The 26,332-nt window shown below is 39.9% G+C and overlaps 1 protein-coding gene across 2 annotated transcripts in view; it reads left to right on the forward strand.

Moving 5' to 3' along the window:
- The first annotated feature begins 5,785 nt into the window (after window positions 1-5,785).
- Window positions 5,786-26,332, forward strand: part of LOC135462683 (E3 ubiquitin-protein ligase Midline-1-like) — a 69,146-nt gene continuing 48,599 nt past the window's right edge. Inside the window, exons 1-6 of one of the 2 annotated variants that reach the window (XM_064739908.1) lie at window positions 5,786-5,813; window positions 7,601-8,287; window positions 8,693-8,788; window positions 9,515-9,745; window positions 10,281-10,303; window positions 10,542-10,729. In XM_064739908.1, the coding sequence (XP_064595978.1) occupies window positions 7,619-8,287; window positions 8,693-8,788; window positions 9,515-9,745; window positions 10,281-10,303; window positions 10,542-10,729 (1,207 nt within the window). In that variant the 5' untranslated portion in view covers window positions 5,786-5,813; window positions 7,601-7,618. Of the gene's footprint in view, window positions 5,814-6,334; window positions 6,661-7,600; window positions 8,288-8,692; window positions 8,789-9,514; window positions 9,746-10,280; window positions 10,304-10,541; window positions 10,730-26,332 lie in introns of those variants that run through there. The other variant, XM_064739907.1, reaches the window with a different exon arrangement.

Here is a 26,332-nt window from a genome sequence, read left to right on the forward strand (position 1 = left end):
TGGATTGGGTTCAGGTTCATACTGTTTATTTATGTCGGTCTTGTCACTACATGTATATGTACAGAGCGATGGGAGGCCTCTATGCTATTGAGTTTCTGAAGCTTTGACCTTGAAAGGCCTGATGCAGAGTTATGTTGAAGGTCGATTATTGGCGGTGACGTGTCGCCTGTGGTACACAAAGCCCGAACGTATTGCCTTGATCATGCATCGGTGTTTATTGTTAACTTATCAACGTTCGGCTGTCCGCTCCAAATATAAACCTGTGGTTGGTATTGATTAATGGTTGTAGGGTATACAGTTCTCCTATTCTATATAGGTCAGCACATCTGTTATACGATAGCCTATACTAGTTGATCATGACGTCAAAGATTAGGAATGTCTGTATAGGTAAATGGTGCTGAAAGTAAATCGAATCTTAAAATTATGTACGGATTTGCACAGATTATTTTATAAAATTGGGTCAAAATTACCAAGTTCCAACATTGCTTCTGGAGGTCTTTCTTTCTTTTGTTTTTTTTTTTCCTACTTTTATATCGCCAGAGTCTTTTTTACACACTGCTGTTTATAGCATAACAATAGCGAAAGTCGCCATATTTCTAACTGAGCAGAAGGGATGACCTCCGAGGCAAACCAGGCACACATACTGATATGAGTCTTACAATGCTTTTTGGATGAAAATTGCAATAGTGAGAAAGGGTATTACGTGTTCCCCACCCCCACCCCCCATATATGGTTGGAAATGTTTTGAGAGATTACTCTCTCTGAAAAACTGGCACTACGTTTAATATAGATTGCTAGAGAATGTATGTAGTTTGTAGAACATACATAAGTTGGAAAAAGTAACTGCGAGTAAACGATTTTATATTTAACCTCGTCGGCCTACAAACTTACATCACATGAATCCACTATTGCTTTTTGGAAGAAAGGGATACTGTGTAAGCAAACACCGCAAAACCTTATCACCATTTAAAGGGTGGTTTTATGACAGAAAAAAAAACGCAATCATAAGCGTGAACAAAAACAAATTAGTTTTAAAAAGGAATAAATCTTTTCTGGTTAGCCAGTCATAGGTACTTCATATTTGTAAACTTCATATTTGTAAACTCATAAAACTGAATACAAAATTATGTTGACGGGTGGAAACCTGTTCTGGGGGAAACCGAGTAACTGAACACGTAAAGCCCTAAGGTTGTGACTTCAGCACAAATGACTATGTGGCTTTTTTCTTGGTTACAATATTAATAAGCAGTAAAACAGCAAACAATTGCATTCATCTTTTGTTGCCATTGTACATGTACATGTTGGGTTTCTTGCACATGTGTGTCGGATGTGTTTTGTGTTCGCTTTGGTTTTTTTTTACATACATCTAATACATTTAGAGCACTTTGTGGGTATACTGTACGTCTGATCATTTGTGTTCTCTTTGAATTTAAATCACAAGTCATTTTCACCCAGGAGCGAGCTTGTAGAATTTTCAAAGAAGAAAGTTTTCGTTATCAACCTGAATGTGCCTAGGCTTAGCGCAACTGCAGTTTAATTTTCAGCTCAATCGCATCAGCCGCTCTGAAGAAGAAGATTTGCTCAGGTTGGCACAAAATCCAAAATGGCCACCAAATGTCCCCAAAAGCCAAAAAGCACAACTTCAGATACATTCCTAAAACATACTAAAGTTTCAGGGACGTATCACTTGTCGTTTTCTCATAAAAGTTATCACCACCAAACTGCCTATAATGATAATAATAATTCGAACAGATACAACCGGGGCTCAAGTCTAGGGATTCAAGCCTGTATTGCTGCGGATGGTCGTGTGCTTCCCCGGCTTTGCCCGGTTTCCTCCCACCATAATGCAGACTGCATATGAAATGGTCTTGAGGATGGTGTAAAACACCAATCACAAAAATAAATAAATCAAGCTTGTATGGCTTGAACTCCTAATAATCCGTACTATAACACTAGGTTTTCCAAACTTTTAGTTTGGAAGTCTAAAAACAAACCCCACTGCATTGATGTTAACTGTTATAGTTATACATTACTGGTTTAGAACTAGCTGTCCTTCAAAAACTGTGTCATCAGAGAATTTGAAATTGATTTCTTATGATTACGTGGGTCAGATATTAATTCAGGTTTTGGAAGAAGCGAGAGAGGAAACGCTGGAAAAACCCGAGTCAGTGCTGGGCTGTGCTATATAAGACTTTAACTGTATCTAGATGTTTACTTAAATGTAGTTTTGGGAATTGGCCTTGCGATTGTTGACCTCGAACGTCCATCTTGATTGACGGTTGGTATACGAATGTTTGTTTCGACGCATAGATTTGTACATTTAATTTTAAGAATTTTAACACGGGGAAAAAGCGTAATTTGCTAATTTGCTGCGGCTGCCTTTCGATGTAATTCATAATTCAGCACAGTAGCCTATAAGGAAACCATCAACATATAAAGAACCCTCTGTAACAGATATCAAGTTTTTTTGACAAGCTATTAAGTTGAAGCTAAACAGTGTTGTCGATAGTATACTGCCCTGGAGTACACCCATTTTTGCTCATCAGAGTCGAAAAGATTGTACCTACTCGTACTCTAAACTGACGATCAAAGTTCTGATACATACATAGATGACGACAAGTCCAGTATCCGAGAAGTCTTTTAAAACACCGTATTACGAATAAAAGTTTCAATGCGACAAACTTTAAATCGACTTTGAGGAAAACCACATTTAATATTATACAGTAAAGTTTATTATTTATTATTTGTCATTTACTACCGGGTTTTGGAACCGGGATAATATACACCTTCTTCCACGACTGTGGAAAAATTACAACTAATCTAAATATCATAATTAAACAAGCCCAAGAGAGACTCCAGTGGCTGAGAGGACAAATTGGTTAGAAACTGAAACTGAAAAATGAAGTTTGAACATAATGTGGAGAATTGGTCAGCATTTTTAGTGATTCAGGACGTCTTGCAGCAAAACAATGCTATTGCTCTAGGCAAAGCTATTGATGATTGCACTGGAGATGTTTAATTCGTTTATTTGATTAATGTTTTACGCCGTACATAAGAATATTTCAATTATACGACTTCGGCTAGCATTATAGTGAAAGAAAGCCGGACAAATCCCGGGGGAACCCACGACCATCCGCAGTCTGCTGGAAGACCATCCCACGTACAAGTGGAGAGGAAGACAGCATAGGCTGGACTTGAATTTACAGAAACCGCATTGTGAGATCCCCCTGGGTCATTGCGACGCGTTGGCACACTAACCGCCTCGGCCACGGAGACCCCGAGATGTTAAAAAAAAGTTAGGTCCAGAGATACGTTGATTGAGTGCAGAGCCAGATGAGGACGTAGTTTTATTGACAGGTTAGTTAATTCTTTCACAGATATAGTTTTAGGTTTTAGATTTACCGTCCCCAATCATCGGCAAGTCAGTGTCAATAAATGCTGATTTATGGCCTTCTCCTGCAAATTGGACGCAAAACAGTTTATCTCAACAATGACCATTACAATGCCCAAGTTTTGGCATGACAAGTTAGGTATGTATAGGTCTACCTGGGGACTGTACCGGCAAATTGAGAATGACTGAGGAAAAGAGGGGTTATTAAATGTCGATAAGTACGTACTGAGTTTTCTATCACTGTCACTTGTATGTTGTGAATCGCCTGACATTGACAACCCCTTGTGATTTTAGTTCGGAGGATATCCTCTCTAACCGATTGGTCAAACTGGGCCAATCAGTCTCTAACTAAGTCAAAGCCGAAGTGGAGTGTTGGGCGTGAAAATCTCGCATTTAAGGGTTGCAACCGAGGGCAATCAGGTAGGCCTACTCCTCTATGGCCCCTTATACAGAGATGGAAGATGTGAGTCCATTATATTTCACCGAGTTCTCACGGCAGAGCTCTAGGTTACGACAAGCTTGCCAAGAAAACTCAGGCCCTTTTCTTTTCAACCCGGAGACGCCACGAGGGTAATGCCGATTGAATTCAATGGGCAAATATTGTAGATATAGCCTAATCTCAGTATGCTGGTTTCAGAAAATACATCAGACATTTCTCATCTTTCTTTCCAATGTATTCTGTTTAGAACTAAACGTGATGAATATAAATGATTTCAACGTATTTACTGAAATAATTTTGTGGGAAAGTGATTGTTTGTTGAAATGTGACATTCACATATAGGCTTAAAGTTAATGCCGAGCTGCGGAAACCAATGTTGAGATGTCACAGAGTATAAATGTGTACAAACATAGGCCTAGGGAGGGATTTACCTCCCCTGCACAGGTCACGTGCATTTCTCAGATCTAAGTATTGTCTTTTTGAATCTGCTCAGTTTCACAAAGTTTTAAAGCCAGGTTAGATTTGTGTCGACAGGTAGGCCTAAGTTCTGTAAGACGATTATATGTAGTTTGGATGGAAACGATCACTCAGGTTAAGGAGTTATCTTTACTTGATCATATCACCGACTGTCAGACACAACTTACTTGGCTTGGTCGTCCATACATCGACACAATGTAGATATACGAATGGAGCGTTTCCTTTATAGACTTTAACATTAGCCATGTCAGCCTGTGTGTGAACCTCAAACTGTCGATATTTGCGTATAAATAAAAACGACTGATTTTTATTCAGGTTCATACTGTTTAACTGTGTCAGTCTTGTCACTATGTATACAGGGCGATAGTACGTCATTAATGTGAGGTTCTGAAACTTTGACCTTGAAAGACATTATGCAGTTATGTTGAAGGTCGATTACTGGCGGTGACGTGCCGCATGTGACACACAAAGTCTGAATATCTTGCCTAAATGGATCGCTGTTTGTTTACTTACAACGTTCGCCTGTCTGGTCCAAATATAACAACTGTGATAGTATAAAAGCCCTGTCAGGGGTACAAGCGTTCTCCTAATCCATGTAGGTCAGTCCATCTGTTATATGATATCCTATATCAGTTGCCCATAGGGGCCTCCGTGGCCGAGGGTATTAGCACAACAGAACAGCTCAATGACCATGAAGCCTTTCGCCAATGCGATCGCTGCGAGTTCAAGTCCAGCTCATGCTGGCTTCCTCTCGGGCCGTATGTGGGAATGTCTATCAGCATCAAGCGGATGGTCGTTGGCTTCCCCCAAACGCAGTTTCCTCCTACCATAATGCTGGCCGCTGTCGTATAAGTGAAGTATTCATGAGTACGGCATAAATCAAATAAATAAATAAATATTGTTACTGGTAAATTGTTATTGATCGTTGATGTGTGAGCCATCCGATCAGCTGCAGTTATAACAGTACTCTGCAAATAATGGCCTTTGCGAGGGCCAACATTTTTACGGTTATGTGCACATTCTTGAGTTGGGCATAAAAGTAAAATAAATAATTAAAATCTATTGCCCATAATGTGTGTGTACGTAATTGGTGCTAAAAGTATATAGAATCTTAAAATTATGTACAGATGTGCACACATTATTTTCAGCCCTACTATAATATATATAGGTGATGTCTTCGTAAGACTGTCTATTGGACAGTGTTTAGACGCAAATCTCTATACAAATATAAATGAATTGAGCCAAACTACTGAATTAATTTTAGGGAAACTCCATGGTAGTTTATTAAAATATAGCATTCGCATATAAAGTTAAAAGAGAACGGTGCTAACAACTGTGGGGATGTCATGGATTTATTTATTTATTTGATTGGTGTTTTACGACGTACTCAAGTGAGGCATTTACCTCCCCTGCTCAGATGACGTGTATTTCACCGAACAAAGTATTTTCCATTTCAATTTGCGCAGTTTTATAAGTAGTGAAACACGGTGGGGATTGTGTCGACAGGTAAGTCCTGTAAGATATGGCACGTCTATGTTTATGACGGGATGATTCTATTAGGTGAGGGAGATGTCTTATTTGATCGTGTGCCCGACTCTCAGACAGTATTTAATTGGTCTGAACGTCCTCAAATGGACACGAAGTCGATGTACGACTCGGGGCGTGTCTTTGCATAGACTCTACTCTCGGCTTGTGTGTGAACCTCTGATACTGTCTACAAACACTCGGAATATTTTCTTCTCAAGGAAATGACTGATTTAATTGGGTTCATATTGTCTAATTATGTTGATTCGCACTATATCCAGGACGATACTACGTTTTTAATGTACTTTTCTGAAGCTTTGACCTTAAGAGGCATTATGCAGGGTTTTGTTGAAAGTCGATGGTTGCCGTCGACTTGCTGTCTGAGGCTGGGTATACATACATATTAATAGCCACAACAACCGACCTATATGGATCGCTGTTTGTTTACTTATAAGGTTCGCCTCTATGCTTCAAATATAAAAAAACTGTAATAGTTAAAAATTTCTACTTAGGATATATATGTCCTCCGTTTGAAGTGTTTGGTTTGATCTTGGATCTTCCGACTTCCAGGCTTGCTTAAACAGAAGGGGTGTATTACACTGTATAAGTAAATCGAATCTGAAAATTATGTACTGAATTGCACAAAGGATTTTCAGTGTTGCAGAACTGGAAGGCTACATGTATTATTAACTTCTCACTCAGCAAGCCTTACATCCTCGCCCATTGATCACCAATAATGGGGTGTTATATGACACAGCTTAACCAGTCAGGACAGCCGTATACTGCACCTAGGTCGACTTATACATTGGCTCGAGCTGTCTGTATGAAGGTATCGCTGACGCTGACCTACTTCTACAGTCTACCTGAGGTTACATATCTCCAATCCACGCTTTTAGGTTCTCTTTTAACCGTCCTTGTCATAACACTGTATCTAACTGGACGTGTACTTCACACTTCTACAGTGGAACGAAGTCAGCATTTACGGTTTAAACATTTTGTTTGACCAGTGGTGATCGGAGGGTGTAGCAGCTCTGCTGTAGTCTGTACTTCTGTGGTTCCTGACAACAACTAATCAAACACTGGAAGCTGGAAGACTTTGACCTTAATTCATATCCCTCTTTAATCTAAGTAAGACATGTTCGTGTTGATCATCACTGTTAGAAATGTGATCTTTATTGTATCTCTTTAATTATTTATTATCATTCTGTAGATAGAGCTGTTCCAAATGTTTTGCTCTATTATCATAAAGTATATAGGGTCAAGTTACCTTCATAACCAATGCAGTCCACAGGCCTGGCCAAATTGTCATATTGAGTCAAGTCCCGACATTGGGGCTGAAGAAGATTTCGCAATGATTCTCTGTAAATCTACTTTTAAACCGCGACAGGTTCGTTTTTACACACGAATCTGTTCATTATCTGGATGGGAGCTATATGTCTATTGAACATCAGTATCAAACACATCTGCCCAAACTGGCTTGACCAGACCGTTGTCAAAACAGTCTCTCGTGGGCAATAAAGGGTTGGATCGCTAAATTTCTAACTGACCAGAATGGATTCCTTTTCAGAAAAGTGATTTGCGCACACTCTCCTCATACATGAATAGGTACTTAAATGCTTTTTAAATGAGAATTGGAGAAAAGTAACTAAAAAGTAACGTGTATAGTGTTGAAATAGGCGGAGGCTGTGTGCTGTCTTGAAAGTTAATATTTTTTAAATAGGAACACCCTCACAGGTGCCAATCTGAGCGATTTGCCATTTTTATTTCAGGAAAAAAACCCTGAGCAAATGATGGCCGAGAGCAAGCAGAATCGGGATGATGTTCTCACATGTTCTATATGTATGGAAACATTCCGGGAACCAGTAATGCTACCGTGTCAGCACAGTTTTTGTAAAAAATGCATTGGTTTGTATGCTGACAAGTCCAAATCTGTGCAGATAGATGAGACCTCCGACAGCAGGGGGAATGATGACGCTCATCTGATAGCATGCCCTGTGTGTCGGGCACCAACGAATCTGGGAAGAGAAGGTGTGGCTGGACTGGCGCCTAACTTTCATCTGGCAGAAATGGTGGAGAGGTTCTCTACTGCTGTTAAGGTTGAGGAAGAGATCCCATATTGTTCTCTGTGTGAGGAGGACAATCATGCTAAAGCTGTCAAGTTTTGCACCATCTGTGGTGTGTTCTACTGTCAGGAATGTCTTGCTATTTGTCACCCAATGAAGGGGCCCCTGAAACGTCACAGACTGATTTCGTCCCAGGAATACCTCTCCCAGGAAACCTCACAGGGTCAAGTCAGCAGGGACCAACAATCAACTCAGCAGCCGTCATGTGCTAGACACGGTCAGCCGTTCATCATGTACTGTGAACCGTGTCGGATGGTGATCTGTGTGGTGTGTTTGGTTGAGCATCCGGGACATGCTATGCGGGATATACCATCTGCAGCTGAGAATGACAAGGTAATGCGAAAAAGACATTCGTATATCAGCCATCAACCAAAATCGATGTTCTGAGTCATTAATCATAAGGTCAATTCTCAATACAACGATTAACACGAACCAGGAAGAAACTAAAAATTTGTGCAAATTTAAAATTACGGTGGAATCAAGTAAAGAGAAGTGGTAAACAGTTTTCAATGACGTTAGAAAGACGCAAGGAATTTTTTTGGCGAGTAACTTAAATCACTATCTAGTCGTGTTTAATGTTAGTATATAAATCGATAATCAAAATAAACATATCATGACTTGGAACTATATATTAACCCAAAGGTTGTCATCTATAGTGAAGAATGGGGTTTTGTGTCCTGTACTGTAGTGAGTCATTTGAAAGGCGGATTTTTTAATGTAGCGTTTTTTTCATTACAGCCAGTTGTTTTGAACAAGACGAGTGAACTGGAGAAAGTGCTACAAGAAACTAAAGAATCACTGTCAGGAGTTATGAGGCTGCACAATAAGATACAGGTTGGTACTTTCCATGACACCTGTACAGCCTGTGTTGTACTGCACATGCTGGTGACTCGTTTTGACTGTGGAGTATTGCTATCGCTCAGAATTCCGGGTAACATACAGCTGTCAATCATCTGGTCATGATAAAGCTGTCTTCTGTCACATATTATATATGTAGGTTACAATTAAAGAGTTAAATCCGAACAGTGACGATTTTTATAAAAACTTAAACACTCTCCGAAGCATGTAAGACTCCACCATCTCGCCCTGTTTGATGCGGAGATGTATTTGCATGAAGGACGAGTTTATTTTGTCTATTTCTGGTTTATCTAATAAGACTATCGTATCATTATTATGGCTTTCTGCTAAGTAACACACACGCTATATGCCATCTCAGACAGCTCCATTTGATATATTATCGCCGATAACACGCTGTCACAATAATATCTATAATATACATATATATATATATAATATATATATATATATATATATATATAATATATATATATATATATATATATATATATATATATATATATATATATATATGTATGTTTTGAGTCGACACTTACATGTACATCCCTAAACTACAGGGAAATCCCCTCCATCCCGGAGATACATTGTAGCCACAGTTGTGTGGCGCTTATATTTCACCCTGTTACACATACATATATAACTTCTTCAACACACATATCTAAAGGTCTGGATGAGGCAGTAAGCGATTTTTCTGTTTGGTAGGAAAACCAGGAACTTCACACTCAGGAGGTAGAAAAGGCTTATTGTGCAGCCTTGGAAGCTTTACAAGCATGGAAACAACAGTCCTTAGATGGTATAAAAACCCGCTATTCACAGTGGAGCGTGGAGTGTAGCGCTATACTCAAACATTTTCAGCTACATACCCAGGAAATGGAGAGGATGGTACAGGCTTCCAAAGATTTGTTAGCGTCAATGGACGTCGAGTTTTTGCAGGTAAGTCAAATGTGCACATTTTTAAACACTGGTTCAGCTGCTTCAACTCCAGATGTTACCCATACCCCAACCACCCTTAGGAACTGTTATCAGGTGTTGAAATCCATCTCATGCTGCCAGATCTACTAAGGTTGATTTGAGTTTAACAGTTTTGTTTTGCTCAGTGGTACCCTCCGGTCGCTGTCAACTTTTCTACCCATAACCGAACCACTGTCCGATTAAAGCAATAGAGTGGCAACATGCAATGTGAAAAAGAACATACTGCATGCTGTTTTTCAAAAACAAGGTTTGTATGAAAAACAGATCTTTGGGGGAAAATTACATTGCATAAAACACCATGGAATTTATTAATCGGAATTGAGAGCTGATGTGAACTATGTAATAGAATGGAATGTAATTGTAATCAGGGAATGGTCTAAAAGTTTTTATAACTGTGTTCTTGTAATATGTTGAGGTGACAGTATAGCTACAGTATCTCAGTTTCGGTTATCATCTTTACATGATTTTATGTGTTTTCAATTCTGTTTGTTGACAGGGTTATACAGACTTCACCAAAACGTATGTATAAATGTGTTATACCTCTCTAGGTTTGTTATACGTGTGCACATGACTATTGTCAGCAGATGTGTTTCTGTAACACTTAGTACCAGCACTGTAGTTGTCCAAAACATGACCCGAGTGTAAAATATATCTAATGTTTAAACATACGTTTGTCCAGACAAATCAGATCTAATCTACGTTGCACACAAGATTACTGCACGACTGTGTCTCTTTGTTTTCTCTTCTCTTCTCACAGAGTTGATGACCAGCTGAATGATACAAGAACAGATCTGGAGAGACATGAGGTCAGCAAACAGAAGCTTCTAGATTCTGTACAACATGACCACGTTGTCCCTAGACAGGTGACTGTAAAAGAGACAGTGCAAGAACGTCAGGACTTAGAAAGAGCTGTCGGTGGACAAATATCACCCCTACGTGTTACAAGTAAGTTCGTATATGCATGAAAGGTATACAGTAGGGTGTGCTCAAAAGTGATAAACGACTGTAGGCTTTACATTACTATGTGCATCAAGGGAGTGAGAGAGTGCTTGGAGTTTAACGTCGTACTTAACAACTTCTCAGTCATGTGACGACGTCATGTGCATCGAAGACACAAACATAAAAGTATGAGGTGTACGCTAGGGTGTGAACTAAACGCAGACTGATGTCAGGTTTTTCACTAGGGTGTGGGAAAAAGAAAAAACGTAATGCAAGGTGTAAGTAGGGTTTACACAGAAGTGACGAACTAATGTGAGGAATACATTCGGGTGGGCAAAACAAGATACAAACTAATGTGAGGCATGCAATAGGGTGGGCAAAACAAGATACAAACTTATGTGAGGCATGCACTAGGGTGGGCAAAACAAGATACAAACTAATGTGAGGCATGTAATGGGATGGGCAAAAAATGTACAAACTAAATGTGAGACATGCAATAGGGTGGGCAAAATAGGTACAAAGTATTGTGAAACATACACTAGGGTGGACAGAAAAGATGCAAACTAATGAGGGGAATGCTTAAGAGTGGGCAAAAAAGGTACAAACTAATGTGAGACATGCAATAAGGAGGGCAAAAAGTTACAAACTAATGTGAGACATGCACTAGGGGGCAAAACATACAAACTATTGTGAGGCATGCACTAGGGTGGGCAAAACAAGATGCAAACAAATGTGATGCATGCACTAGGGTGGGTAAAACAAGATACAAACTAATGTGAGACATGCACTAGGGTGGGCAAAACAAGATACAAACTAATGTAAGGCATGCAATAGGGTGTACACTGAAGACACAAAATAACGTCAGGCATGCAGTAGGGTTGGCAAAACAAGATACAAACTAATGTAAGGCATGCAATAGGGTGGGCAAAACAAAACACAAAATAATGTAAGGCATGCAATAGGGTGGGCAAAACAAGACACAAACTAATGTAAGGCATGCAGTTGGGTGGGCAAAAAATATGCAAACATATGGGAGGCATGCAAAAGGGTGGGCAAAACAAGATACAAACTAATGTGAGGCTTTCACTAGGGTGGGCAAAACAGATACAAACAAATGTGAGGCATGTACTAGAGTGGGCAAAACAAGATACAAACTAAGGTGAGGCATGCACTAGGGTGGGCGAAACAAGATACAAACAAATGTGAGGCATGCAAAAGGGTGGGCAAAACAAGATACAAACAAATGTGAGGCATGCAAAAGGGTGGGCAAAACAAGATAGAAACTAATGTGAGGCTTGCGCTAGGGTGGGCAAAACAGATACAAACAAATGTGAGGCATGCAAAAGGGTGGGCAAAACAAGATAGAAACTAATGTGAGGCTTGCACTAGGGTGGGCAAAACAAGATACAAACAAATGTGAGGCATGCAAAAGGGTGGGCAAAACAAGATACAAACAAATGTGAGGCATGCAAAAGGGTGGGCAAAACAAGATACAAACAAATGTGAGGCATGCAAAAGGGTGGGCAAAACAATATACAAACAAATGTGAGGCATGCAAAAGGGTGGGCAAAACAAGATACAAACTAATGTGAGGCTTGCACTAGGGTGGGCAAAACAAAATACAAACTAAGGTGAGGCGTGCAGTAGAGATGGCAAAAAAGAGGAAACGAATGTAAGGCATGCAATGGGGTTGTTAAAACAAGATACAAACTAATGTGAGGGGTGCTGTAGGGTGTACACAGAAGGCAGAATTAATGTGAGGCATGCATAAGGGTGGGCATATCAAGATACAGACAAAGGTGAGGCATGCACTAGGTTGGGCAAAACAAGATAGAAACTAATGTAAGGCTTGTAAAGGGGTGGGCATAAAATCTACAAACTAATGTGAGACACGCAATAGGGTAGGCAAAAAAGGTACAACGTAATGTAAGACATACACTAGGGTGGACAGAATGCAGATGCAGACTAATGAGGGGCATGCATAAGAGTAGGAAAAACAAGATACAAAGTATTGTGCGGCATGCACTAGGGTGGGCAAAACAAGATACAAACTAATGTAAGGTTTGTAAAGGGGTGGGCAAAAAATCTACAAACTAATGTGAGACATGCAATAGGGTAGGCAAAAAAGGTACAACGTAATGTAAGACATACACTAGGGTGGACAGAATGCAGATGCAGACTAATGAGGGGCATGCATAAGAGTAGGAAAAACAAGATACAAAGTATTGTGCGGCATGCACTAGGGTGGGCAAAACAAGATACAAACTAATGTGATGCATGCAACAGGGTGGGCAAAAAAGATATAATCATACAGTAAGGTGTGCCAAGAACACACAAGCTGATACAAGGTACACAGTAGGGTGTGTACAGAAGACACAAACTAATGTAAGGTATACACTGGGGTGTGCCTAGAAGAGACACACTAATGTGAGGTATACAGTGTGCTGTGTCAAGAAGATGCAAACTATTGTGAGGTATACTGTAAGGCGTGCACAGAAGACAAATACTAATGTGAGGTATACAGTGTGCTGTGTCCAGAAGACAAATGCTAATGTGAGGTATACAGTAGGGTGTGCAGAGAAGACACAAGCTAATGTTAGGTATACAGCAGGGTGTGCAGAGAAGACACAAGCTAATGTGAGGTATAAAGCAGGGTGTGTTTAGAAGACAAAAATCAGTGTGATGTATACAATAGGTTGTGTACAGAGGACACTAAATAGTGTATGGTACTCGTAAAGTGTAAAGGGGGCTCTTTGAAGTCTAAAGGCATTCAGTAGGCCATTCTAAGAAATATAAAGCCAGTGTAAGCTATAAACGCAATGGTTCGCTAAAAATTAATAAAAATGTAATTTATACAACAGTATATTTATGTTTGTTTTAAAAATGGAAAGTACATTGCAGAGTCATATATCAGCAGCTGTACAGTTAGCGCAGGACAGATTGTTGTGTACCCCTGAGTGTCTGAGTGATATTTACCTCATGTGTACAAATCAGCTGGTCTACTGTTAGGACAGAACAGATAACATATTGTAGCCTACCCCTCAGTGTGTAGACCTGTGATATTTAACACTTTACTGATAGCAGAATATATTTCAACTTTCTTAATTATTAATGAAACAAGTATCTAAGTTAAAACTGAGTATTACTTACTAGACTCAAATGTAGTCAAACATGTATTTCAAAGGCAAAAACACCCTCATATCTGTTTCATTACTAATATTAAAGGGTTTCCATCTATGTATAAAGAAATAATTGTTGATCTAGATATATTTCCTCACTTGATATAAGTTTGCTTTTAATATTTAAATATATTAACTGTCTTTTAAAAAATATATTAGAGAAACTTCAATAGTTAGAAGATTCCAATACTTCTTTATTACTAATAATTCTGATGGATTAAATAGTCTTTTGAACATAGTGGTAAAAGAATGCCACTTGGTAAGTTATGTGTGGGCGAGTTACCTCCCTTACTAGAGGACGGCTTCGGTAGCCGGTCACTCCACGAATGACAACAGGTCTACCACAGCTTCATAGTGAGTTTTGTGTTCAAATGTGCCATAACTGATAACTAAAACCAAGTACCGGATAGAGGAAGGTATTGTTCTTGTTTTAGGTAATAAGTTTCAAACAAATTAGAGCGCTAAATGTGTGTATTTTAACGCATTACTCGGCCTATGTCGTACCTGTCAGTTAGTTATATATCCAGTTCTTGTCGAAGCGCAACTCTTTTAAACTGGCTAAAAATGACAGAGATCAGTGTATAAATCACATTCATGTCAGAAGTATATGTTATTTTATTCCAAGAGATTGTGTGGAGAAAGTAAAACCACGGTATGTGTACACCTCAGTTTTACAGGGTGTGTTTATGGTTTGCTGTTGTTTATACTGCTTCTGTTGTGTTTTTGCAGAGCCGACGCTGAGATTCACAGAGACAGACGACAGGAAGCTGAGAATAACTGACAGCGGCTCAGTGGTAAAGGCTGAGGACTTGTGTCGGGATGGGAGGTGGAGGAGAGCTGTGACAGACGGGCTTTACCAGACGGGCAGGTTCTACTGGGAGATACACATCACCTGTTCACATGGCTGTTACTGTCGTGTAGGAGTGACACAGGAGAGCTGTGATGTGAGGGGGAGGACAGACACTGGCCGTAACTCCTGGTACATTGTGATGGTGTACCGTGGTGATAAGGTCGAGTGTTATGGTCACAGTGGTGGTGAGATCAAACCTGACTATCTACAGTGGAGACGTTACACACGACCTCATCACCTGGGTGTGTACCTGGACTGTGATGATCACACACTGACAGTTCTGGACTGTGACAACAACCAGGTAATGTACACTGTCAGTGATGTTATCGTCACAGAGCCTCTCGTGCCATCGGTTGAGTTTGGTGTCCGGTCTGGATCTGTGTCTGCTCGTCTGGTAACGGGTGACTCTGCAACTCTGCCCCCAGTTCTCTGTGATATGATAAGCACTTCCTGACCATCGGGTAATTATTCATTACATCTTTTCCGTCATATTATAGTTTGTTGAAATAGACTTTGATTAGGTTTTTTTTTAAACAAACTGACCAATTTGCGCATAGATGTTTTAGTTAATGTGAGCAGTGTGGCTAATTCAGTATGTTTAGCTTCTCCCGCAAAGTGGTCAGTGATCTGTCACAAGCTTACAGCGTGGTGTAGTTATACACAGTCTGTCTGACTTGTCCTGAATATCAATGTCAGTTTTCTTCCAGACAAAATACATGTAGATAATGACTGGGTAGTTTTATTTTTAGTAATGGTGACTTGTAAATCAGCATAATCAGGAGTGTCACTGAGCAAAACAGGTCACAGTTTATACATGACAATACATATAGTCAACATGGTACATGTAGTAATTCTTGTTGTGTTATGTAACTTTAGTTTCGAAGAAAAAAAAAAGATATTTTCCTTACTGTTTCAGGTTAGATGCAAGCATTGATTTTCTGCAATAATTCTGTAGCAAATCTTCAACTTCTACAATATACATATACCCTAAACTTTCGCGTGGTGCCTTGCCATACCTCCACATGTAGATTGACCTTTAGTCTGCAACATTCTCAGCTACCATTTTTTTTTAGGTGTGGTAGTGAAGTCATAACATTTCTTACCCAAGTAACCTCTGAGATGTGGGTAATGGTTGTAATGGTTGGGGATAACCCAGGGCCTAATCTGTCCTCAGAAGGGCAGTGGGTGGAGTCACCGGCGAAGGGCACCTCATTGTTGAATATTTTGATATATCTGCCATCCCGGATGACATGTGCATCTGATCATCACATTGTATCATAGCTACCCCAGATCATCATTAAAAAGTTGTTTGTTGAAGGTAACAAACCCTGTTTGTTGAAGTCGGTATTTTTTTTTTTTTTTTGAAAGTAAATTGAAAGTAATTCCCGGCCCACATAATCTGAATGCTAATTGATAAATCGCGGGTCCAGTTTTCGTCACCTGCTTCAGTGCATACCTTTCCTATTTTAAATTCTCTTTAAAAACTTTGTGTTTTGATAAGCAAGTTCTTTCACAGTGAACTCAAATATTCCTTATTGATTCTGGATCCAAAATTAAATTTGAGTAAATTTACGAACTTTAAACCTAAACAACTGAAGTCGAAGGGCATATATTGCTTTCGCCACTGTGGCGAAGGGATGTTCCCGCGAAAAAGGCACTTCGAGGGAACGGCAGCGTCTGGTAATGAGACGCTGAGAAGGGCTGGATTAGGGTCCTGTAACCCATGGTAAATACCCAAAAAGTAGTCCAATTTAGATAAGACACTCACAACCTGACCCAGGGTTCCCGTTGGCACTCGTCATTGTCGCAAATTTAGAACAATTTTTTGAAATGGCGATAAAATTTGAAAAAATGAGAATGCCTTTGGTGACAAACTAATTTACTTAAGGAAAGATACAAACGTTTTACAAAATCTAAAATGAAAGTTTTCTGGGGCTGTTTGCAGATTTTCGCAATTTTTCTAATGAAAAAATCCACTTAGGGCTACTTTCATATTAAACGGCCTCATGTCGGCAAAGTGAGGAAGGGTGATAAGCATTTATATTATAAATTATAAATATTTCCTTTCCACGAGATTTCCATGTAAGTGCTATGATGTTAGATGATATGCATTACTACACATTGTATTCACTGCCCAGGTAGATCCATATCCTGTAAGTATTACACCGTGTGTGATGAATATATGTGATGACACTGTGATAATTTCGCCCAGTGCAAATCATATGTTTTAGATGTATTGCTAGTATATGACTTTCTCAATACATGTATATACGTTGATAACATGTATGCTGTAAGTCAGTTGTTTAAGAACTTTGTTCAGAATATAGATCGTGTTTGGTTTGGATGTGCTTAGTCCGGTGAACTGAATAGGTGTATCGTTGTTACACCGTTTTTCTTTTTCAAATTTTAATGTAAACAATACTGTCCATAGTTTTTCTTTAAAAAACCTGATCAATTTTTGTTGTACATGTACTGAGCGCTAATTCTCTTTTATTGCATACATGTATGAATAACTACAAGATGAGCTGTCTCCTTATTATGTTCACTTAACTTCATTCAGATCTGTGGACCTACAGGTGCTTAAGTTAAAGTAAATTGACATTATAATATACACCCTGACATATCTGCTTGTAACACACTCACAGCCAGCTTGTAATGGCATGTATCACCATGTGTGCTCTACAGAATTGGTAGATAGTTCCATTTTAAGTTTAACCTCAAAGATCACCATTCATCTCCAAGTTGATGCGCAGCTCATGTATCCAAGCGCTTAATATGTTGCCATGTGTGACTTTGTTTTGCTTCAAAATCCCCGTACATGTATGTTAAAACACACAACTTTGCAAATGTGTGAGTCTGGCTTTGGGTAATTCTATACCAGTGACATCTATTAAATTGCAGTTAACATCAGTGCATTTTGTTTACCTAATTCTGCTTAAGCCATGGTGTTAGGGGGCGTGTAACTTGCTACTGTTTATGTATTTACATAAAGAGTTAGAATAAAACCCTGACTGAGGTAAATGGACCAGAGGCCGTATTTCATCGGTTACGTGCGGCCATTTGCCAGCTATCACACTGTTGTCGCTGCTCTGCTTTTATTCTCTGTGAATGAATGATTATGGCTTAACGCCACATCGGCAATATTTCAGCTATATTGTGGCGATTTACTGTCTATGCTCTCTGTCTTTAATTATATTGTACCTGATTTAGGTGGTCATCAATAGTATTGTAGCTATGAGAGCGTGTAGTCAAGATTATGAGGTCATCTATTAGCGCATGGCGCCATTGCATCTGCTTGGTGCTTTTGTATTTGTATTCATCTACATGTATGATCCAGTGATATTTTGTCACTTTCTCTCCTTTGTGATCCAACTTCTGAGAAATATGCTAAATAAAAATGAATGATTGTGTATTATGTAATCTTTTGTTTGAATGATTTGAATTAGTGTCGGTGAAATGTCATGAACCGTATGCAGTATTTTTGCACTATTTTTTACGTATACGAACTTCATATTTAACGTATTCAAATTGCTGGATGGGTACCTTATCAGTAGTGCTGGTTTCCTCTCAAATACCCGAGTACTTACATTACCCGATGAGTATCTTCTCAGGATAGCTCGTTTTCCTCTCTTTCTAATACTGGGTCCACATATTACCCGATGAATATCTTCTGAGGAGAGCTTGGTTTTCTCTCTTTGTAATACTTAGTCCACACATTACCTGATGAGTATGTTCTCTGGAGAGCTGGTTTTCCTCTCTCTTTCTAATACTGGGTCCACACATTACCTAGTGTGTATCTTCTCTGGAGAGCTGGTTTTCCTCTCTCTCTGTAATACCGGCTCTATACATTACCTGATGTGTATCTTATCTGGAAAGCTGGTTTTCCTCTCTCTGTAATACCGGATCTATACATTACCTGATGTGTATCTTATCTGGAGAGCTGGTTTTCCTCTCTCTGTAATATCAGATCTATACATTACCTGATGGGATGAAGTAATGACGGTAGAAAACTACGAACGTGTCAAAAATCTCCAGTCAACGAAATTGATAACATTTCCTTCAAAATTAGAAGAATTACTGTAGTCAAGAAATCGGCTGTTAACTTTTAATATTGAGTAATTTCTAGTTCAGCGGCCTGCGCGTGTTTGTAGATTCTGTGACCAGATTTTCGGGCTACCACCTTTACAATTAGGAAAGCAAAATGGAAAGAAAAACGAAACGCAAAGATGATTTGAAACACTTAACTTTAACAGATTAATTGTTTGAGTGTACATGATATTATCTCCGCACCGGGTTCAGATCATTCCTTACGTGGACAGTCATTGGTCAAATGTTCAACGGAATATGAACATGAAAGAGCCACTGACCAATCAGATACGACGATCTGGTAATGCTTGGACCGGATGTCTTCTGTCTGACAAAAACAACAGCTGCATGGCGGAAGCTTGAGTTATTGGGTATATTGGTAAATGAAAAGTTTTGGTCGCTAACGGAATACAGGCTGGTTTGCATGGAGTATGGAGGCCAAATCACTGGTTACAAAACCATTAACAAACATGATAGAGACCTTTAAATACTATTATCAGCTGGATATTTCAAGTTTTTCAAGTACAAATGACCGATACACCCAGACAACGTGTCTCTACCGTATGTGTCGTCGTGACAGTATGACATAGACAAGTAGTATCGCAATCTGTTTATCTTAAAATGAATTAAAATTCTGGCTATACTTGCACACGTAACTTCAATTTCTGCGGGAGTCCCAAAGCCAATATCCAATGACACATGAACTTAGCCTAATAGAATAGGGGAGGTAATCCAGCCTAACAACGTCATATCATGTTGAGGAATCTGTTCTGACGTTTTCATTGGCTGTTTCGTTGACTTCCAACAAACGCGATAGCCCATTACCCTTAGGCTCATTTTTATAGTGTAACAAAGAAGAGAGAGGCAATCCAGGCTACGAACGTCATATCACGATGAATTTCACGGGAATACGTAACAGACGTTTCAATTGGATCATACGGTCATGTGACGTCAACTTGTATTTTGATCATCGTTTTGGTTCAGGTTTCGACCAGCTGAGACGTGAGTATTGATCAATTTGCAGCACAGCGACAGCAAAAGTTCTTGTGAAAGGAGTGAGTGAGTGCTTGCGGTTTAACGTCGTACCGGTACTAAACAATTTTTCAGTCATATGACCACGAAAGAATCCTTATGGTGTATGTAATGTGCCTCCTTGTCACAGGACGGATTTCCACCGCTCTTTTATCTAGTGCTGCTTTACCGAGGCGACTTACCAAAGACAAGTAGGCCGACCCGCCAGAGCCATTATACTGATACGGATCAACCAGTAGTTGCACTATCCCCTTCATGCTAAACGACAAGCGAGGAAGTTTGTTGGTGACCCGACCCATGCAGGATTTATCCTGGATCTACCAAGCGGACGCTCTACCAACTGTGCTATCAGGGCCGGTCTCTTGTGAAAGGAAGAAATCATCTGAAAGCTGTTATTTTATCAGGTAACTGACCATTTGTACCATCCGAAGATGTAAAATCACCCGAAAATTACCAGGATTTGTAAAATCGCCTAATTGTATAAAACATTACCCCAAGATGTAAAATTTTGGATACAAGCAAATATAAAACATTTACCTGAATATGTAAACAGGCAAAACGTATTAGCATTTATAAAAAGTTATCCGCAAACGTAAAATCATCTTAGCTGTTCCTTCCCGCTGCTGTGAGCCAAAGTATTTAATTACACTTAAACTGCAAGGAGCGGCTTCATTCGTAACCGTCATATAAGTCTTTATCGCTCAAATCAAGGTCAAAAATCGATTCATGTTGGCTTCCTCTCCGGACATACAAGGGAAGATCTGTCAGTAACCTGCGGATGGCGTGGGTTTTCCCCCGATCTATGTCGGGTTTCCTCGTTCCATAATGCTAGCTGCTGTCGTATAAGTGAAATATTCCTGAGTACGGTGTAAAACACCAATCCAACAACAAAAAAGAAATAAAATAAATAAACACCTTTCACCGACAATATGCCCCTACTTCCATTTTTTTAGCGCCTTTTAAACAAAGAAATAAATAAATAAATTTACATTTTAAACGACATACATGTATTTCCGTTTGAAGAAATATAATCGACTAATTTTCATATGACAGACCAGGATAACTTCCCCTTTGACAGTTATTGTTATCTGAACATCTAAAACTTTTCTTTCAGTGTGGAAATTAAGTTAAAATTTTGAAATGTATCCCACCTATATTACCTACCTTTATGTGGCATTTCATGTCATGCAAGTTCCCAACACATTTAAGGAACTTCTAGTAATTTTCGTGTGCGGGCGTGTTATTTTACAAATGCTGGCAACTGAAAATGTAAAACTTACTCCAGTTAAGTCAGTAGCTAACAAACGTAAGACAATTTCGTGATATTATATAACTTACACAGATTATTTAACCTACAGAGAACACCTGTTGTCTTTTCAAGATATATGTACCTACACAAATTTAATGATCGAGATTATGGTTTTACAAATTCTGGTAATTCTATCCAATAACCGGAAATATAAAACCTGTCCCTTCTAAGCCAATATTTGACAAACTTAAAGTTTCAGACGCATGTGTAATTTAGAGAGAAAACCTACAACGCATCAATTAATCCAATTTCCGACTTCATATGGGTCTATGTGGACACATATCCCAGTTTTACAAATATCGTATATCGTTTTACAAACTGCTAACCGAAAATATAAAACCATCCCATCTGATTCAACTTGCAGTTTTACCAAATAATATGTGACTTACAGTGAACACCTATATTGCAAAATAACTTATATACATATAGAGTCCACTTTTCCAAATTTGACACTTTAAGGGTGGATGTTTTACTAATTCAAACAAGCAAAATCTTCCTCAATCGATTCATTAATTGCTAGTATTTTAAACAATAAATAATTTAAAAAACTACATAATTTCACAAAATATCAGTCTGTTGAAAGATGTTTCAGTGACTTTCAGATAACGGTAGTTACACACACGCAGACGACACCACAGGCGAAGATGATGGCTAGGAAAGATGAAATGGCGGAGTACAAAAAGCTCGAAAAGCCAAGAGAGAGCAAGTCAGGTGACCTCGATAAGACACGAACTTAGAAGAAATCACATGTTAACTGAATCATGACCTTCCTTGCCAGGCTAATGCATATAAACTACATTAAGTTGCTATTTTATAAAAGGAAGCGGGGGGGGGGAGTATTTCTTGTCAAGGGTGTGTTTTCAACAGAGATAAAAACAGGAGTCGTAGAAAGTGAAAAAAAAAACCCTCTCTGAAGAAAACACTGAGACAAAATGCAAAATACACTTGACTAGCTATAATTTTACCAAAACTACGAGGTATTGTAAATAAAGCTTCAGAATTTTCTTTTGTCTGTCGTTTAAGAAACACTGTTATTGTATACTTGAATAGATTTTCTGTGTCTGTAGCGGCCTTCGATAATGAATTAGTTGATTTGTTTGCCATATGATGTTATGGTGCGACTAGATATAGATGTACTTAAAAGACATCTATTTCGGCGGTGTCAGGATTATTTGCAATCTGGCCTGGCCGGAGAGGATGCCAGCATGATCTGGAATTCAACTCACGGGAACTGCATTGGTGAGAGGCTCCTGGGTCATTGCTGGGACAAGATGTGACAAACCATACATATAACGTACAAGAAAGGATAAAATTGGCACCAACATGGTATCACGTATTTTTAATTTAGAAAGTCTTCTAAAAATTCTTCCTAGAAAATAAGTGTTTATGTCGGAACACAGCTCTTATTGGATATTCTTTTTTGCTAAAACGTTTTTTTTCAATGAAGTATTTACCAGCTTATAATTTGCTTGACTAAGGTATTTACTAACACTCAATTAATAAGGTAGAGTTTACCAGCATGTGAAATGATTTGACGATACCACTAAAAATTTTGTGAGACGTCATTTGTTTACTTCTTCAATGTTTTTTTTGCTTTTTCTTTCTTTGTTCTTCAGTCTACCTTTCCCGAAAGAGCTACAATAATAGCTTGTTCGCTCGTCTGGACAACGCTGACTTAGAGCCGGAAACCGTTCCTGATAGTTTGGATATAGACGTCAAAGACTGCCCGGATGCCAAACTACTCATCAGGGCCATGAAAAACAAGGATTACTCCGGCTTCTGGTCGGACAATACGAGCAGCTACGAAGGAGAGAAGGAAATCACCCACGTGACCAACGAGCGGAAATCTCGTCTGGAATCCTTCAGGGCAATTCCCGAGCGCAAGACGGAAAAAACTGAGCAACGCTTAGTTTCTTCGTCCAAGGGAGAAAGTTTCCACCAATAACATTAAGGTAGACGAACTGGAAGATCCGGATCTGTACGTTTCACGCCGGAATAAAAAGATCCAGAATTCCAGTGTAAAGGACAGCAAGTCTCCTCAAGACTCAGCAGGAAATGTACGGATAAACTGCCTTGTGTAGTCAAAATGGCCCCAAAACAGAGACATGGCAAGAACCTGTCCCATAAACAGAGAAAAGCCATATCATGGAGGACAAGGTATGCCGTGGCGAACTGAACACCAGGATGGAAGCCAAAAGATTCATGCGAGTATTCCACGGTGATCATTAGAACACAAGGAGTGAGAATGCAGGCTGGAGCAGGAGGGAGACAGCTTCTGATTTGGAATATCTAGCAAAGCTTAGAAATGTACGGAATCATGTTGAGAGAATCATGGAGAAACAAAAACCTGAGACAGAAGCCATGTTCTTTTGCCGGAAGATCGCAGGCGATGGCAGAGTATTGCTCTCACGTTGCGATGGTACTGACCTGATATTGGACAAGCCTCTGGCTCCGTCACCTACCCACTACTGTCCCGTATTTCCTGAGGAAAAACAAAGTTATGAAGGATCAGTGGAGAAGCCATGGTCGCCAGAACCTCTGAAGAGCGAGACATCTGCTGGACTGCCGGAACCAGTGTCAGTAAACGCTGGCCCTCATGTGCGCGTGCACTGTTCCTTAGAAAATGGGGGCTACCAAACCAGTTTCAGTCAATTGTGGCGAGAAATCCGAGAAAAATCAAGCTGACACACCATGCACACGCCCTCTGCCCACTTCAAACTTACTAGTCAGAACTTGCCCCCAACTCAAAGTCTGAGACAACCTATACCCCACACCACACATGGAGCCCAACACTCAACAGCTAACAGCATGGGAGGGTGTAGGGAAGCTAGAGACAAAACCAATCCTCTGTTTAGAGCCGAGACTGTTAATACAGATGGAGAAGTCGAGCGTATCAAAGACGGGAGACCAAGTCTACATCAGCATCAGGAGAGATCGAGGGCTGTTTGTTCTCTGACAACTCCTGTGGCAGTGAATAATGGTAATTAAGTTTATGTATGTATGTATGTATATTTATTTATTTATTTATTTGATTGGTGTTTTACACCGTACTCAAGAATTTTTCACTTATACGACGGCGGCCAGCATTATGGTGGGAGGAAACCGGGCAGAGCCCAGGGGAAACCCACGACCAATTGCAGGCGGCTGGGTGACCTTCCCACCACCATGAGCTGGACTTGAACTCACAGCGACCGCATTGGTGAGAGACTCCTGGGTCATTACGCTGCGCTAGCGCGCTAACCAAATGAGCCACGGAGGCCCCATGCATGTATGTATATGTGGATGTATGTGTGTATGGGTGGATGTATGGGGTTTAACGTCGTAGATAACAATTTTTCAGTCATATGATGACGAGGAGTCATTAATTGTGTGTTTTTGAGGCAGGGTAAGTCGATAGCCCTGACGTGCTTCCACCACTTAAGTATCATGTCGAAAACACTAGTTATGACATCCCACCCAGTGAGATTATACTGACACCAGGTCAACCAGTCATGTGTCCTAGCTTTAACCTCTCACTGCTGAGTACCTGGCAAGGCAGCAACAAATAGGCCTACCATTTTTAAAGTGTTTGATATTACCTCATTTCGAGGCGGACATTGTAAGCACTAGGCCACCGAAGCGGTAATTAAGTTTATGTCTTCGCGGTATATCATCTGGTATCCAAGTACCCTAATTCTATCAGTATCCAAATCAAACCACCGTGAGGATATCAGCGGGTAAAAGTAATATCCACGGTCAGTTTGACAGAAAGAAAAGGCACCATTGCTGAAAACAATTTGCACCATAACACGATGTCTGAAAGCCAATCGGTTATTGAACTACCTTCATATTGCTGGCAAAATATATCAGAACATTGGACGGCTGGAGTGTACGGAAGTGTAGTCTGTTTGAGCGAGAGAGCGAAGTTCTCCCCTGGCGGCTGGAAGCCTGATTGCAGAGACGTTGTCGAATTGAATTTTATACCTTTACTTCTTTACATACATTTTGGGATAGAGGTATATTTCATATAGGGTTGACTTATTGTTTGCGGGCTCCTGTGCTTTAAGCTATAAAGTATTCAAACTTAAGAATGTTGTTTTTGTGTTCAGAATTTAGGCCTACTGGCCCAAGACCAACAAGAGGCAAATTCCCACACAAGGGGAGAGGCCGTGCGTGTCTGAAGCCGACGTTGGCTGGTAACTTCGCTCGTCATCTGTCACAGCCCGATTCTTCCTTAACCTGGAAGCAGCCAGCGACCAGTCCAAACATTTTCCGTGGCTGTCAGGAGATCAGGCCAACAAGATGTGGACAACAGTCAGAGCAGACGACCAGCCGAGTTTACCCACGTGACACGGGTAATGACGTCAACTCAGAGGTCAGGCGTGAGCCGTCGTCGACTCAAGTCAGGTCGGATACTGTGAGATCGCCTGGGGGAGGGCCAGATCAGATTCAGAGGAAAAGCGTTGGAGAGAGACTTGTTAGCTTTGTCAGGCGACGCTGGAATCAACTGCAGCAAAGTGCCAAACGCTTCAATTGTGCTGGAGAGCCTTGAACTTAGCAATAAGTGTCCTCTGCTTGATGGTAGTTATCTTTTTATCTCTTTTTATGTTTGCGTTTGTTCTTAGCTTTGCTTTTTTATAAAAATAAATTTCCTAAAACATATATAAATTCTTTGATAATTCATAAACAGTTATGAATTTATAGTTATGTATTTAGCAAAGCATAGTAATGCAATGTATATGCTGGAATGTCTGTGAATAAAGTTAAAAGCTACAACTGAGCAACCGGAGTTGTAATGTATTGTCGGGGCGGATGTATTGTCACAGAAACACCATAGCAGCGATGGCTGACACCAGAGAATTTTTCAGGACGTAAGAGATCGTCCGTGCTCAGGGTAAAGACGCCTGTGCAAAATCGGTGGATTCGTTTGACACACTTCAGAAACAGACATCAAAAGTTTGACACACCTCAGAAACTTCAGGACAAACAGCCCTAGAAACCGTTCGAATCATTCCACACCATCCCCATATAATCCCACAAACCGTATTAAATCGTCAATGGGATATTGGGTTTTGCGCACGTCGCAATGCGTCGTAGACGCCAAAACATGGTCAAGCAAGGTTGCAGTGGTGCAAACAGGACATCAGACGCCCTGCAAGCTGGTGACAAAATGT

The sequence above is a fragment of the Liolophura sinensis genome, chromosome 2, assembly GCF_032854445.1.
Source record: "Liolophura sinensis isolate JHLJ2023 chromosome 2, CUHK_Ljap_v2, whole genome shotgun sequence".
In the NCBI taxonomy this organism is placed as follows: domain Eukaryota; kingdom Metazoa; phylum Mollusca; class Polyplacophora; order Chitonida; family Chitonidae; genus Liolophura; species Liolophura sinensis.